General features: G+C 38.1%; 2 protein-coding genes across 2 annotated transcripts; both read right to left on the minus strand.

Moving 5' to 3' along the window:
- Positions 1-1,484: 1,484 nt before the first annotated feature.
- Positions 1,485-11,421, minus strand: LOC136818836 (uncharacterized; the record flags this gene model as incomplete). The annotated part of the gene is given in 6 exon segments (XM_067075072.1): positions 1,485-1,538; positions 1,836-1,902; positions 2,505-2,664; positions 2,909-3,003; positions 3,458-3,804; positions 10,998-11,421. Coding segments are annotated over 6 exon segments (964 nt in total), but the record flags the coding sequence as incomplete, so codon positions are not given.
- Positions 11,422-11,885: 464 nt separating this feature from the next.
- Positions 11,886-17,029, minus strand: LOC136818847 (uncharacterized). The gene is made up of 8 exons (XM_067075079.1): positions 16,796-17,029; positions 15,777-16,116; positions 15,081-15,172; positions 14,736-14,895; positions 14,125-14,191; positions 13,804-13,857; positions 13,279-13,496; positions 11,886-12,513 (listed from the first exon to the last, which is right to left on the minus strand). Exons 2-8 carry the CDS (start codon positions 15,822-15,824, stop codon positions 12,172-12,174), a joined length of 981 nt encoding a protein of 326 aa, XP_066931180.1. The 5' UTR covers positions 15,825-16,116; positions 16,796-17,029; the 3' UTR covers positions 11,886-12,171.

Below are 17,029 nucleotides of genomic sequence, written 5' to 3' on the forward strand. Positions count from 1 at the left end.
CTCCGAACAGAAAGAGTCCCCCCCCCCCTAGTCTGAATAGGGTTAAAGGAGGTGTGTTTAAAAGAAAGGGGTGTTTATTTGAAGTAATACGGTATGTTTAGTAAGTCTTTTTCTCCCTGTGGTGTGGCACTCTAGCTGGCACTTTAGACGACAGCGTTCATAGGGAGGGCGACGTTAAATAGATACATGGAAACAAAATATAAAAATTATTCATATTTCAAAGGTTATCTGAAGTTTATCGTATAGAGGAAAGTGGTATTTTCTGCTTCTACGAGGGTGCCCACTATTTACTGAATGTCTCCTACTGGCTGTTATTCACGGAGCTTGAGTGATCGAAGGTATATTCCACTTTTCGACTATGGCTACTGGATGCACCACTATGGGTGTTAGAGAATTAGGTTGGTAGTGCCAGTGAGAAATCAAACGAATATTATTTATATTTTTTAAGAAGTTTATCCTTTTATTTCCTTTTCAATTTGAGAAATCCAAATCTTAGCCCTGTCACAGGCAGGGTGGCGGAAATTAGGTACATTTATCGGCAGATGTAACCGGGGCTTATTTGCATACTAAGGGGATATCAAACAAGCTAGTTGAGGACTGTCAAAGTAAAGACTAGCAAACTAGTCTGTTAATTAATCATGTCAGAGGGTGGGAACATAAAGGCGGCGGGAGTTTGCTAGAATAGGAGCTGCGTAGGAGAACGACCAAAAGTTGGTGAGAGACTCCTGATTAACAGCCCTGCTTGCCGCCGACAAAGTTTCTTCTTACGCTTACCTATCTCCTACGCTCACTTTTCCCGCGTGATACCGTTCAAGCCCGACTGACGTGCCAGTTTATGAAGTAGGAGCCGATCCTTAGGATCCGTGACATCTTTTATGCGACGCAACTGCATGTGGTTAGTTTGAAAGTAGGAAGGTTTTTAAGACTTTTTTGAGAGGGGTACCGCGAATTAGGCCCGGCAAAAGTTTTTATCACTAAAAGACTGACTTTTACAGGCAAAAAAGTATACTACAACAAGTCTCTTACTCGAACGCACGAAGAAATACGGCCATCTAAAGTTTGAAATTCTGTCAGATAGAGTACGATTGACGTCAAATTTTGTCTAAACCGTACGGAGTCTGACAGAATTTTGAACTTTAAGTGGCCGTATTTCTTTTTGTGTTTGAGTAAGAGACTTGTTGTAGTATACTTTTTTGCTCAGAATCTCATGCTATTTCCGATGGTCCCATTCATTTCTTTCGGATTTGACTTTTGAAAAACGTCAATTTTTTACTCATTTTTCCCCCTTACAGTTTTGCCTGTAAACTTCAGTTTTTTAATCACAAAAACTTTTGCCGGGCCTAATTCGCGGGCCCCTCTCAAAAAAAAGTCTTAAAAACCTTCCTACTTTCGAACTAACTACACGCGGTTGCGTCGCATAAAAGATGTCACGGATCCTAAGGATTGGCCCCCTACTAATGGATTCTGTTGCTTATAGTGCTTACCGTGTATATCTCTACTCTTTAAAGCCGAAATCAACTCTTCCACCGTTTCGTATTCTAATAGAAAAACGACATGTTATAAGAGCCTGGTAAATACCATTATTTTTTTACCGCAAAAATTATTATTATGCTACTTAAACTTTTTAAAGGCACCGTACATGGGACTGATTTTTGTAATTTGGAGATTTCGCAACTCTAGCCGAGATTCGTGAAAGTGAAAAAGATGTTACACCGTACATATATTTAATAGCAAAAGCAATAAAGCTGCTTCTTGTTATCATTTCTATCTGTAAAATATTAGTTTATGTAAAAATTTTATAGTGTGCGATTTTTATACAGATTTAGATTTCATACTTTGAGGTATTCCTTTTTCCGAGATCGTTGCTTGCCGAGCAGCGTTCGCCCAAGAAAGCACGCCAATCTAAAAAATAAAAGGAAAGTTACAAAAAACGATTCTGTCTCTCACTATTGTACCCCTTTATAAAAATGAAAATGAAACGAGTAAAATTGGAGCAAATTCCTTAGCTCATGCTCATGACGGTCATCTTAGATATTATGCTTAGTATTGGACTCTTCCAGGAAATGTTCGTGCGGAGGGGGGGGGGGTGGAGGTTATAGTGTCCGGGGGTAATGAAAATCTACAAAATTTGCCTTATCCGGGGGGGGGGTAAACTTGCTCTGTTTGGGGGTAATTTTGCTCTGTTTGAGGGTAATTTTGAGTGTCCAGGGTGTCAACTAATGCTTGTCCGGGGGGGGGGGTTAGACCTGCTGTCCGGGGGATTTAAAGTCATAATGTCAAGGGGGGGGGGTAAATTTCCAAAAGATGTTATATCCTCCACCACCCCACCCCCCCATATTCAATCCTTTTCTGGAAAAGCCCATTTACTTTTATCCATAGTTTTCACTTTCAATATAAGGGTTATAAAAAACTTGGGGTGGTGACCATGGTTGGCTAAATAATTCTCCGACTCCGAAGCCATGCGTTATACGTAACTCTTAATAAAATATTTAATTTTAACAAACCTTATGGTTTTCAATGGTAAATTCGATTTTGGCCTGCATATTTGTGGTCATAACAGATGTGATTGTGCCCAAATACATTCCAAAGAAGGTGACACCAAAGAAAATCCAGACTACTGCAAAAAGTCTAGCGGCCCAAAATGAAGGCGTTCGATCACCATATCTGAAAAAATTTAATTGGAATTATAAATATTGCCGTTGTTGGTGAAACAATAAGGATTGTCGGTTGTGCGATCTTGCCTAAAAGTACCAAAAACAAACATTGATCGCCATAAAAAGAAGAGTTTAAATAAGACGGTTTGGAAAAATTTGAAAACAATGCCTCTTCTTGTCCAAATTTTAGCATCTACGCCAATGACTCCCCCATGACTCCCCCATTATGAAAGCGAAAACAAACTTGATCTCACCCAACAGTAGTCATACTAACAAAAGCCCACCAAATTCCTTCAAACATGCCAGTTGGAAAGTGTTCGGGAAATTGCTCATCGTTGCTTCTTGAATCCTATTGAAAATCGGAATAAAATCTTGAAACTCCTTTTTCCCTGATCATTTCTCCTGCTAGCAGCGAATTTGGGCTCTAAGTGCCTTCTCATTATATTGGTGGAAACTAAACGAAGGTTTCTGAGTAAAAATATACGTCAAGAAGATTTCTCACTATCACTATCTTCCACTCTATGCTCCTCTTCAGAAATCTGAGCTCTTTTTAAACAAACTTGGCAAATACTAACAACAATACACCTTTTCGACCGTAGTCACGCAATCAGACGCCTGACACTTCATTATTAATATCCCCCTAAACTCGATCCAATCCTTTTTTCTACACCTTTTTCTATTGTCTATAAGGTGCGGAAAAAAGACTGGGACGGTTTTAGGGTGGTAGACAGAAAAATTCATGTGCCTCAATTGGCGGCTACGGTCGAAAAGGTGTATTAACCCCCATCCCATTTTGATCTCACCAACAGCCAAACAAAGGATCCAGCTGCAACCGCCATAAAAAGAGTCATCACTAACAACGGCCATGTTTGCATCAAACTTCTGAACAATGATGTCATTTTATCAGATGGTTCTTGCGGCTCCAAAACGCCGATCCACTTGACCTGTTCGATGTCTGCAATATTAGTATAATTCATGAAGAGAAATAGCCAACCCCGAGCCGTATTTTGAGCTGGCATGACGATATCTGCAGCTTTGTTATAATTCATCTGATCATATATTTTCTCATCATGCCCTTTCTCTGGCAGGTATTTGAGCTCCATACCACATCCAAGACAGCATGTCTCCTTCAATACCTTTCTAAAGAATACTAGAAAGTAAAAGATAAGATTCGATTGCTGTCACTGTTAGGATACGCTCTAAGTTAGCTGATATTAAGCCATTAAGTGTTCCTTTTTCCATTGGGTTTCACATGAGATATTCTTCCTCGACTCCCTAATAAATTATTGGAGGTTCGGAGAACAGTTTAGATATTTTGGAAGACTGGATGACGTGATTAAATACTCCAATAGAATAATTACAGGTAGAGAAAGGCAGTCAGTTCAATTCACTAGCTACAAATTTTGTTTTTATTATTAAGTTAAGAGGAAAAATCATAGCGATATAAAATTATCATATAAATAATAGCGAAATAATTAGAATAGGCAGGGCGAAAAGAGAGCAGGGCCTATAAAAGTGGCATGAGAATATGAAAAAATCAAACAAATTTCCAGAAGCTTAGCTGACCAATTTTACCACAATGTTAGACCTATAGGACAGGCGGCTATATATAGAAAAACAACAATAACGAAACGAAATAATGAAAAAATTTTCAATTTCAATCTTCAAATGACCCCTGAGGATATCTCTTGAGTTGCCCCCGCACCACCCGCTCCTTATTCAAAAAAAACTAACCCAAAAACCTTCTCCTCCCCGCCTGAAACTGAACCAATCGCACCCCAATAATACCAAATAAATGTGACCTCCTGAGATATCTCTTGAGTTGCCCAAAAATATTTCACACCCCGCTCCTTATTTCTATTGAAAACCTAAACCCTCAAAAAAAAATTCTAACCCCCGCCCTGAAATCCTCCACCCCTCTAGTAGATACTTTCTGACTACTCTCTTACTAGCGCATTACACACATCGATGGAATGAAACGTGACAGGACAATTGCCCCCCGTGACAATTGCCCCCGGATAATTGCCTCCCGGACAATTGCCCCCCAGACATTTGCCCAGACATTGCCCCAGACAATTTCCCCGCAGGACAATTACCCCTAGAGTTCCCCGGGACATTACCCAGACAATTACCCCCCTAGACAATTGCCCGCCCCCCCCCCCCTCTCCCAAAAAAAAAAAAATTCAGACAATCACCGTTGAGACAATTCTTGATCGCGTGATCGTTAGTCTTTTTGACTATTTTTCTTGTTAAGGTCGCTACCCACTCAGCATTTTATGGTCGTCGAACAAGGCGCGCGGCTTAATTATTGCATAAATTACATAAATCAAGCCTTCAAAGGCTTGAGCGCACCAAGAGTTGAAACTTTTCAACTTTTTTCGCTACACTGTGCGGCTTCCCTATTGTTCTTTTTTAAATAGCCAATCAGAAGAGACATTTAACTCTCTTGTACAGTGTGCAAAAAGATATCAACAATTATAGAGCAAAGAAAAAATGTGCAGTATATCTCCCCTCTATTTTGGATCAGTGGAATAGGAAAAGCGTTCAGCGACCAAAGTGCCCGAGATGCGCGCCTTGTTCGACGACCATAAAATACTGAGTTCAATAATGCTATGCTGTATGATTTTTCCAAGAGAGACTTTTTGGGGATTACAGAGAAAATAGTCTGCATAATATACCCACTCCCTGTTTTTGATAAATAAAGAATTGATTTTTTTCTCATACATGTGAAGCATGCGAGCACGAAAAAAAAATCAACAAAGAAGATAGAGGCCAGCTTACTGGAAAGTGGGACGTGGGACGGTGCTCAGGGGGACGCTTACGGGGACGATGCTGGGATCTAAGTGGGACCCCAGTGGGCGATGGTGGAACGCTCAGGTGGGACGATGGTGGGACGCTCTTTCATGTTGTCGCTTTAATATTCTTGCTATCCAGAAAAAACACAGGTGCGATTTTTGAGTCACCAACTGCTGATTATTCAAATAGGCCTTTTTTCCCCACATCAGCAGACTAGCCAGTACCATTCCCACAAACCAATTTTGTCTTTGTTTTAGGGTCGTTTACAACACTTTGAAGCAGTTTTTGTCGAAAGTTATCGCACTGGTGTGGAGGTGACGTCGGATTCGTGGTGGAGTGGCATAAAGGCGGGAAAAACACGGACTCGAAAGCAAAGACTGGAGTGGGACGACTGAAATAGAATTTCTTTGGTGGGAGGTTTGCGCGTCCGATGTCAAATCTAGTCTTAATTTTAGATTCCGTGCAGAAAATCAAAAACAAAAGAAATCCTCGGGATCGGGTGAAAGTTTTGGGTTGACTAAAGTGCTTGTTTTTGTTTCAAAGAGAATATTTTAGATACCCACCTTTAAAAAACGAAAGCACTATAGAAGCAAGGTCTCCAAGCAGCTCCGATTATGGGTATTGTCAAAGCTCTTAATTTAAATTAAAGGAAAACCCCCTTTCTTTCTGCAAAGGTTATTCATTTTCTTCCTTGCTGACAACAACCAAAATAAAAGAAAACTCTCAACACTATAGCCAGCCAGTTCCGGTGAAACAGGGATGTCAAAATATTAAGCTTCATACTAGTAAGTTTATATGGAAATAAGTCGATCTACTCATGATGCAATTTCAAGATCAGAGGGTACAAAACAAAAATAAATAGTTGCGACACAATCAGTATTTAAAGTACTTCAAGAAATTATCAAGTTTGATAAAGTTGTAATAAATATGACCATGACTAATAAAATCTTAAAAGAAAAGTCAGATAAAAAGATAAAATTTAGGTAGATTCCTTACCAGTTCGAAACCTTCAAAATTTATACTGCTATCTAGGTTTCCAAAGTTGAGAATTTAAAAGTTTTTAATCTTTCACTACAAAATTAGTGTAGTAAAACCTTTAAAAACTCTACAGGACAAAACTTTTCTACATAAAAATAGAAAAATCTGTCCATTGTATCATCAACTTTGCGCAATGAGTTTAAATCAAAATATAAAAATAGTTCAAGTTTTGATAATATGTCAAGATTGGTCATGAACAATGATGGCGCATGGCCACTGGACTGAGAGCTGAAGAAGAATCATTTCTATACCCAGCAAACAGTCAGGTAAAATGCTTCGAAGCGATACAATAAATTTAGTTTATTTCAAATTGTATGGCAAGTTACATTCTACCTTCAATTCAATTTTCTGTCACATTTTCAAACAAGCGATCACAAACCACGGTCGAAACAGCCAATTAAAAAAAACATAACAAACAAACAGTTCTTCTTTCCACGTGGAATAAGCGAGGGGGTAATTCTTCTAAGGATTTGCAAGTCAAAGCCAAAAGATGTTCGTTGCCATCCCAAAGCAGACGAAAGCCAAACAAGTTGTATATCATCATCAGCGCGATTATGGCTAGGATCCAACCCAAAGCAAAAAGAAATGTGGAATAATTTTCATTCACCGAGTTAACAGTTTAACTCTCGGATTCTAACGACCATGTTAGGAATACCCACAACTCTGCTGCGGTTGATGCATAATAATTTTCATCTTCTTTCGCCTCCTTCCTTCCTCAGATTCAGCTCACACTGCTGCGGTTTTTGCCGTTTCTTTTCAAGAAGAGCCATTCACTTGTTCCAAAACAAAAAAAATCGCTCAATATAACATTTTCAACATCGAATCACAAAATTCGAAAGTCGAAATCTATTTGAACTTTATTATTACCGCTCAGAAGCAATGCAATTGACTTTCGTAAAAATCAGAAAAAGGCACATGCAATGAGTGCAAACGTTGTCCAAAGTAGTCACGGCAAAAGACGCCGCGCCGAAGAGAAATTCTTGGACGACTTTCCGCTTCCAAGACATCGGATTCCACGGCAAAAAGTAACAGAACGTTAAATCGCAGATAAAAAAGCGGTTTTCGTCTAACAGGCTACATCAGAACCAAAAGTGAAAAACATGTTTTAACCCCACGTTTTTACCACACCCCCATGTTACCACACCACCCCGATATGCTCAGTGCGTAAGCTGTGGTTTCCCCGATTTCTAAAGTTTATATAGATCGGGTTAACTTTGAGATGGAACTTTAGCGTGTGTTTCTGTATTTTAGAAAACATAGAGATGTCGTTATCACAGCGGCGGTTCATCAACGGCTTCGTGTTTTTCAGTGTAAATGCAGGAAGTAATGCATGTTGAAGCTTCAATTTTCTCTGTCATATCTTAATTTTTAATGCTTTGAACCTTGCAACAATCAAACACATGATGGTTCATCAAGGGATTTCTTTGTATATTATGTTGAAAGGTTTAGCAATTTGCTCAAGTTTTTTTTTGGTTTTAAGAATTTCTGCTTTTATTGCATAATAAAAAACATATTTTTCCTGTTTGCCATCTAGCTGTGGTGGAAATTGATCATGTTGTAATGTTATTGGAATATGATAAGTATAAAAAGATACGCTACGGTCTAAATTTGAATAAAGACAGGATGCAAGCAGGGAATGTTTTTGGACGTTGGATGTATTTGCCAGTATGGAGTTTGTGGTAACTAACGTATACACTGACAAACGTTTTTGCGCATTGGTTTAAGGGTACTTACAAAGATTTGGTTGATTTTCAGTTGTGTAAAGTAAAAATTCCAGCTCCAGCTCGGGCGTGAATGACGTCTCATAATCCTTGATTTTATATGTTTGGCGCATGCGGCCTCTTTTCCCAGCTGCACCCTTATTGAAAAGTGAATGCCTGGTACAAAAGAACTTTTGCTTGGCTTAGGCTTGCTGTACGAAAAATATCTTTCGGTCCGGCCGCGAGTGTTTGTGGAAAGCCTACTGCACTGGCGTGTTGTGGCGTAAAACAACACAGAGGGAGGACCATCAAAAAATAGGTTCTGTTCGCCCAGGCGGTTTGGCGTCGGCACAACCAATCCAACCAACGTGGCAGACAAAAATGCTGGAGGAGTTCAGAAAGTTGTCCAGAATTTTTCTCAAGCGAGCGATATTAAAAACTATACTTTGAAACATTTTCCAAAACCTGAACTAGATTTACTACCACCGACCGACTGAGGACCTATTTTATGAGATTTTTGACACGCAGACAAGAACATAGATTGATTGTGCCCGCCAGAACACTGGATAAATGACGACCAGACATATTATTTTTTTTATTGTTCACACATCTGGACGCAGATTGTGTTTTTGTGACCTTGGCCATGTTTTTTGGGCTGTTTTGGGTTGGAAACACCCACTGTCATAATGGTAACAAACTCCATGTTAGAGAATGGTGGACCCGCCCATTTGAACACTATTTTTACCATAATTTCATCACCAATCATTAGTCAAATAAATTACTTTGATGCTGTTAAAAGACATACAGATCCACAAGTGCAGTTTTTAAAGTTTATAATTCAATTTTTTTTTTTTTCGACAGTTTCTTATCTGTCTGATTTTTACTTTTTACTTATTTTATATAAAAAATAAAAAATAAAATTTTTATAATAAAAATTATCAATGAGAATAGATGAACCAATACGTGCAACTGTAATATGGGTTGGCCATAAATAGGGGGTGTCATAAAAGGGTAACCTACCTTACTAAAATAATTTTTCTGTTGAAATTTTAATAGAGACTGAACTACTTTTCGTTTCGCAAAGTTTTTTGAGGCAATTGTGTTTTTTTCTGAGTATGTGACTAGCGTAATTGTGATGGCAGCCAGTTTACAATTTCTAGAGATGTGATTGCAGTAGGAGCACCTAAAGACTTGTGACAGTGTTTTAATTAGAATTTTTGGCAGGTATACAAAAATTCAACCGGGTTAGAATTTAATAAGTCAAACATAGTTTCACAAATTAGAAAATTTTAATAAAAATCAAACTTTTTTTCCAAAGTTAAGGCGCCTGCTAGGTTTGATTAGCCTTTTCAAGAATTTTTTTATAGAGGGGGCCACAATTACTTTAAATGCTTTCAGGGCGAGGTAACACCATTCCATTTGTTAGAATAGAGATACCCCGAAATATTTGATTTGACCTTACAACCTGTTGCCTTATAAAAGAAAAAATGTGTACATACATAACTTTAAAAGGTACCAATAATAAGAGCGGCAATATTACTAATGTTAGAATTGTACGCGTTTGTGGATCAAAATGATTCATAGGCTATCTACTTGTCCATGTAACCATTTCGTATGCATTGTTTTTGTTTTTGCTTGGTTTTGTAAACAGGCTATTGGAATAAATTCAATTAACCTATTAAATTCAAAAAGAAACTACTTGTATTTAATTAAAATGTAAATGATTCGTCTATTTGATTTTTTGATAAAATCCTTTAACAGGTTTAGAACAGGACTTTCTAACATTGTATTTGTCACTAGATGTTTAACTTTATCTTCCAAAATGTTAAAAGTCGCAGTTACAAATGCCAACATACGGAATAGTTACATATTTCTCCTCAAATCTAACTACTCGGGGGGGGGTTCCGGGTGTACCCGATTCCTCCCCGCAATTCCCGCCACTTTTCTGGCAATTTCCGTCAAACCCGTCTTTAAATTGGAACCAAAATTGCCGTCCGTCACCGAAAAATTCACTTTGAAATTCACTATTTTTGTCGAAAATCCGCAAATTTGGAATATCTTTACACAATTCGAAATTCCGCATTTTTTTTGTAAATCGCCGTTTTTCCGCACTAATTGTCTGATTGTCCGCCTCCGCGAGAACCCAATTTTCCGTAAATTCCGTCTAAATGTTCGCCAAATTTCGTTCCCACTCTGTCCCGAAAAAGGGCCGAGATTCCGCTCCTCCGCCAAAAGTGACCCCCCCCCCCGCCCCCCCACCCCCCCCCCCCCCCCCCCACTAGGAGTTTTGAGTAACCTGGACAAATATGTTTGTAGGCAAAAATGTGGTTTTTTAGCTCTTAAAAAAAATTTTCCAATTTCGCTTGAAATGCTTATGCCATCTAGTCCTTCCTGTCCATCGCGGCTACGTAACTTCTTTACAACAAGCTAATCCAACTAATAATCTAAGCTATATTGGCTCCAGCCGGCGATTTATTATTCTTCATTCATCAACTTAAAAAGTTTTCAAAAAATTCAGGATATTTCAAAGATGAGGTTTTTTTATAAGAACATTAAGGCTAAAATCGAGTTACTCGATCACCATAAATTTTGACATCTTTTTTGACTTTTGACATCTGGGGGCAATTGTCCGGGGGGGTCGGGTTGTCTGGGATTGGGGGGAATTGTCCGGGGGCAATTGTCCAGGGGGGGGCAATTGTCCAATTGTCCTGGGGGGCAATTGTCAAATTGTCCGGGGGCAATTGGGGGGCAATTCCTTGTCCGGGGGCAATTGTCCCGGGCAATTATCCGGGGGAATTAAACAACTTACTTGGTATAACTCCATCTACTGTTCCATTTTCATTTTGATAAACATATGGTTTGAAATCAGAATATGCAACCGTCAATTTCTTCTTACAAAATGGCTGCCATAAGTATACTTCTTCGCACGTATAATTATAATACTTTATTGTGTCATATCGAACGGTACAAGACGATAAATACCATGGTATTTCATGAGATAGGTTAACCACACCCAATAAAAGGAAAATTATTAAGGCCAGTGCATCCATTTTAAGGTAAGATATTATAGTAACACGTAATGTTTTTATCTCAGTTCGAGAAATTGCAAATCAACTTTTATGGTTTAAAATTTGAAATTATATAATAGCGATCGATAAAATGTTTTTGCCAGTAAAATCGTTGTTTTTTTTGCATACGTCAACATAAATTCCAAATTTTACTTTGTCTTCGTCTTTCAATCCAAAACTAGTTTCGGAACAAATCAATCGGTCTCTAAAAAAGCACAGATTTTCACTTTTTCTAGTATCACACTGTGAAGGATTGAATTAGCATTTTGTTGTTGAATAATTAGAATATAAATAGTACAATTCAATCCGAACCTAAAGGATTCGTAAACTCGTAAATTATTTATATACTTTTTCCCCTGATTTTTTTAAAGATTTATAACTATCTTCATGGCACGGACACGGAACCAATCGGACAATTTGTACAAACGGCGCTTGAGCCAATTTAGTACCGGGGGAAAATTCTTTTGCTGAAATAAAAAATAACAAAGGATTTTTGTTATCTCAAGCACTTGCCATTTACATCATTTCTGAAAGTACAACTATATGACGACTCGTCAATTTCACATGTTTCACAATTTTTTTCGGCATCACATTTTGGTGTGAATTTTCACAATATAAATAATTTCCATTGATAGTCTTTTTCAGTATTTGCACAAAATAAATTTCAGCCGAAGCATGAGAGGGGGCCTCCTAAGAGAGGATTGAAATGACTGATTAATCGCCACCACCGGGAGGTCCAAATATTGAATGTCCATTATAGCCTTTAAGCTCAAAACCAATTTTTCTCGGCATTAGGGTTATAAGTGCTTTAAAACCCATTTCTACCCATTACATTTGTCCAGCAATGTCGATGGCACTTATCAAATTCATCACTATCACTCACTCTTCGTTTCAAATGTTGCTTGCTTGCATTCACTATATATCGTCCATGTCGTATAATTCATGTAGTTCATGACCAGATTCGCTCGAAGTCGTATAGATTGCTTTTGTATTCCATTTACTTAATCTTGGAGTGTTTTGAACATGTGGTCTCTCTTGCATTCCGAAACCAGCAGAGGGTGCTGACAATCCATCAAGCCCTCTATTAACATAAATGTTTATTCCAATGCAGACCAAAGTAAGAACTGCCATAGAAATCAAACATAAAGGGAACGATATATGTTCTGTTGTGAATAAGACGTCAATTTCCTCATCTTTAACTGCTGCATTGAGTTGTTCTGCTTCCCAGCTCGTCATAGTCGTTGTGTTTGAATTACCCTGAAAATGTACATAATCTTACAACGTTAGCTGTCTGATCCGTGTTTTAGCGGGGAAATCTACCAACTTATTCTCGTGTGCTGTCATAAATTAGGGGAAGAGGGTCGGGAAATTTTCAAATATCAATTAACGCTCATTACGCATCGATATACATTTCTTTCGCTCAAATTTTGCTCAATAACCAGCTTCTATAATTCCTCATGCTTTGTTAGAGTGCAATTGCTTAATGCAATACAGAGGGGAGAGGGGAGCTAGGCATGCGAAGGGTACGGGTATGTGCAGCCCTGAAGGGTGCCTTTTTCGAACCTTTTGCCCTTTCAAAGATGGAAACTAGGTCAAATTAGGACCAAAAAGGGTCGTAAAATTCACAAAGCTTTCCTTTATTCCTCCATTTTAGTCTTTAAGGGTCTGATGGTGGAAATTTGGGCGGCACATACCCATCAGCTTGCAATCCCTGTACTCCCCCGGGATGCAACGAGTCAGCAACTCGATGACACTCCCATTTCACAGACCCTACAAGCCTCCTAGAAACTCAGAAGTGTGGCCAAAAAATTGTCCCCTGGGATAACACTTACTGTGAAATTTCATTCTCATTGGAAAACCACTCAAATTCCGTCCCTGAACTTCTGGATGAATGATAAACTTTAAAATCCTCCTGTGACTGGTATTTATCTTGCTTTATCTCTGATGATGGCTAGCTAAAGCACTTTTACTGGGGCGCTAAGACGAATATCTGATGGTTTCCCTTATTCCTCTGTAACTTACCCCATTGAATCCGAGCGCAATATCAAACCAAAGCTTTTTCATATTGTCAACGTTTTGTCTGTGAAACAATTGTTTCATTTTGAAAATATCTTCATAATGTGTTATAAAGCCTATACCAGAATCCAATGGTATTGAGTGCTTTTGGATCTTAGCTTTCGGAACAGCTTTCTTGATTTCTGGTAAGAAGTATTCGGACATCCATTTGTCAAGTGCGATTCCTTTAATAAAAATTCAATAATATAGTGTATATACAAACTACAGTCTCTTGTTATTTAGGCCATCGGGTTATTGTTGCGTCTATATGACTGTTAGTTCGAGCCAAATCTTATCATTTTAATGTAAGGGTCAGTCATGTTCTCGTGACATCTTTCATAGGAATAAATTTATTCGAGTGAACAATGTATTTAAAAAACATAAAAATCAGCCATCAATATTTCAAGACTTTACTTTGCTTGTTGTTTTTACATTTGTTTACATGGTTGATAGTGTCTGTGATGAGAGACTTCTGAGATTTCACATTCTTACCATGTATTTTGCCCATTTTGAAAGCTTCTATCAATTCTTCTACCGTTTCATATTCTAAAAAATAACAACACGGATCCGAATTCTATATCAGCCTTAAACGCCACAAAAGGTATTGGACCGAAATTTTCAGAGAAGAAACACGCTTTTGAAGGTTGACAGTTGTATTAGAATGTCTATCAAAATCTGCATCCTCATTATTTCTTACAACAATGGCGGACATTTTAGCTACAGAGAGTTCAGGGTAATTATGATCTATATATATATGATGTTCGGTTTCGATTTCTCAAGAATGACTTTCGATAAAATAATTAGAATGCCAACCTTTAGGTATTGCATGATTATGTACGACATTTTGTATAGGCGCGGTTGTCCAAGATAAAACACCAATCTATAAAAGAATATTATGACCATAAAACGTCCCCTTCTCAAAGACTCGGTAGGATTTTTTCAGCCAGTTGGTAAAATAATGTAAAATAATGGGTAAAAATAACGGACCAAAATTCGTTGGGGATTGATATCCCCATGTTTTTTAAGGCTGGGGATTTGAACTTCATTGTTTTTGAGCAAAAAAATCAGTGGGGATGGAAAAAATAACACAATCTGATTATTTTAAGTATGGATATAAATTAGAGTATAATTTTCCAATGGGACGATATTATGTCCAGCTTATCCAGTTGGAAGAGGTCCCGTGGCGGGTCTCCAGTCGTTTATATGTTCATGGTTTCAGCTGGATATGGCTCATTCGAAAAAAAGTGATAAGCTATTGAAAATTCTTTGGAAGCTTCCATACACATCTTATTGAGGGAGTCGTTTTTGTTGAATGAATTTAAGATTGCTAAGAATTTGACTATTTCAAACCGGGATTCTAAGGGGATAGGTCACAAAATGTTGGTCGATAGTGTGTTACAGTTATTCCCTGGAAAAATACTTACAGGCTGTCCATTTATTTTGAATTCACTTTTCGTTTGTAGGTTTGTTGTCATAACAGATGTGATTGTGCCCAAATACATTCCAAAGAAGGTGACACCAACGAAAATCCAAACAGCTGAAAATAATCTTGCTGTCCAGCCTTGTGGAATTGTATCGCCATACCTGCATTATAAAATAAGGTAAATTTTAACAGTTTACGAGAGTGTAAATTATGCAGAAATCTCAATATGTGTTATTCAAGTAATATCAAGTAGACAAAATATTTGTCACTCTAGGCAATAATACGATTCCGCTGCTTCAAAAAATATATCGAAATAGTCACAGTATAGAGAAGCGTGTTCTCTCACCCTAATGTCGTCATTGACACATAAGCAAACCAAACTCCTTCGAATAAACCGATCCATGTACTTGGGAATTGCGTTCCACTCGATCTGTTATCCTGAAATATGAACATAAATAAATCTTACAGGAAATCTTGTCTCACCTACCTTCACCTGTCTCAACTACCTCGCTTTTATTCATACAGAAAAGAAGAATTTGAGACAAGGTTCTCCCCATTCGACTTCTGTCAGGAGTCAGCAAAATTCTGCAAAAATTTTTCAAATTATTCACTAAAAACTCGTCTTTTAGAACACAACGTTTGCTCCAAAGTCATATAAAGGCCGGTCTCCACTTGCGCACGCTGCGATCGCACTTTTTCGAGCAAAGCTTCGACGGTTTTGTTCAAAAGAAAAATGAAGCAATTACCTGACATGGTCCACTTATCTCTATCCCAACACGCGATTTTGTTATCACTCTGTCGAGGGAAAAGCTGTGGTCGTCTGGTACAGGTAAGATCTGACGTAACGATTGAAAGAAGTTGAAATGTGTTGAACTTTTTTTTCGAGCACGCGCTATATTTTTATGACGTAATTCCAAGCAAAAAGGATTGAAGCCAAAAGGTGTGATCGCAGCGCGCGCAAGTGGGGACCGCCTTAAATACGTTGCCATATGCGGTGTATGGTTATCAAAGAGAGAAGTAGAGGAAGGAATACTAAACTTACCAAAACCCAAACCAATGAGCCAGCCCCAAATGCCATAAAGATTAACATCAGAACAAGTGGCCATGTTTCGAATAAGCTCCTAAGTAAGATATTTTCTTGCGTCCAGGGTCTGGAGGTTCCAAGACACCAATATACTCAATTTCATCGAGTTCTAAAATGTTAGCATATCTCATCCCAAGATAATATTCGCCTTTGATGTAATTTTGAACGGGGACCACGATATCGGCTTCTTTGCCAATAAATTGATCGTCGATTTTCTTTTTATGAGTTTTCTGTGGAAGGTAGTTGATTTTGCCGCATCCAAGACAGCAAGTGTCAACGAAGACTTTCTTGAAGTATTCTACAACAAAATAAAGCAGACATTTATATTTCTCTAATCGTTCTACCGGTATTTTGAAGCAAGTTTCTGAATGAGTAAAAATGGACACTTACTTTGTACACACTGAAATTATTTTCTTGAAAAAGGTTCTTGATATGGCTATCGAACAATATAAACCGATTCGGTAAAATCCAAATAGGAACACAACGTTCAACCAATCTCAGCCAAAGCAGTCTGACCTGACTTTTTTCCACAAAATAGATACAAAAACAAAACAATGTGAAGGTCCAAACAGGAAATACTTAAAGCATTGGAAGGCCACACATATTCAAGTATTTTCTACTAGTCTGTAAATTGCTCTTCAAAAACTTATCCTTTTTATCGGTCCACAGGGTTGTTGTGAAACAAGAAAGTTATTTTCAAAAAGAAATTACAGAATGAATCTTACCAGGGGGTAGCTTTTTGCTTTCGCATGATGGGTACAGTTTACACAGGGAGAGTTTATGAAACATATGTAACCAATGAAAATCCAGCTGAGTTCTGTACCGTGGCTGATTTAGACAAGTGTGTTTGTGTTCTGTCTTAAACGTTCAGCCGCGCATCTCGAAAAATCTTAAATGCGTTCAGTCACTTTACCGTCCTCAAAAGGGCAAATACACAAACTTGCTAGTAAAATTAAGAACTTCAGTTTTACACATACCTGGTATAAAACCCTGAACTTTTCCATCTTTATCTTCAAAAGCGTATGGTGGAAAATTCGAGTACGCTACTTGCAAAGTTCGATTGCACACGGGCTGTAATTTGTAAACTTCTTCACACGTATGGTTGAAGTAGTGACGGATATCATAACGTATTTCACATGATGCAAGATAAACCTCTTGGTACGAAAACTTCAGAGAACCAATTAGTATGACAAGCCAGAAAAACATCGAGA

The sequence above is a fragment of the Clytia hemisphaerica genome, unplaced genomic scaffold (genome assembly GCF_902728285.1).
Source record: "Clytia hemisphaerica strain Z4C2 unplaced genomic scaffold, Clytia hemisphaerica genome assembly, whole genome shotgun sequence".
Lineage (NCBI taxonomy): Eukaryota > Metazoa > Cnidaria > Hydrozoa > Leptothecata > Clytiidae > Clytia > Clytia hemisphaerica.

Bases quoted from the DNA above. Each gene is read 5' to 3' on its own strand.
- LOC136818847 (XM_067075079.1), bottom strand. From the start codon at position 15,824: ATGTTAATCTTTATGGCATTTGGGGCTGGCTCATTGGTTTGGGTTTTG. The intron at 15,173-15,776 runs GTAAGTTTAGTA...TTCATATTTCAG, and splicing joins GCTCATTGGTTTGGGTTTTG to GATAACAGATCGAGTGGAAC. The intron at 14,896-15,080 runs GTGAGAGAACAC...TTTATAATGCAG, and splicing joins GTGTCAATGACGACATTAGG to GTATGGCGATACAATTCCAC.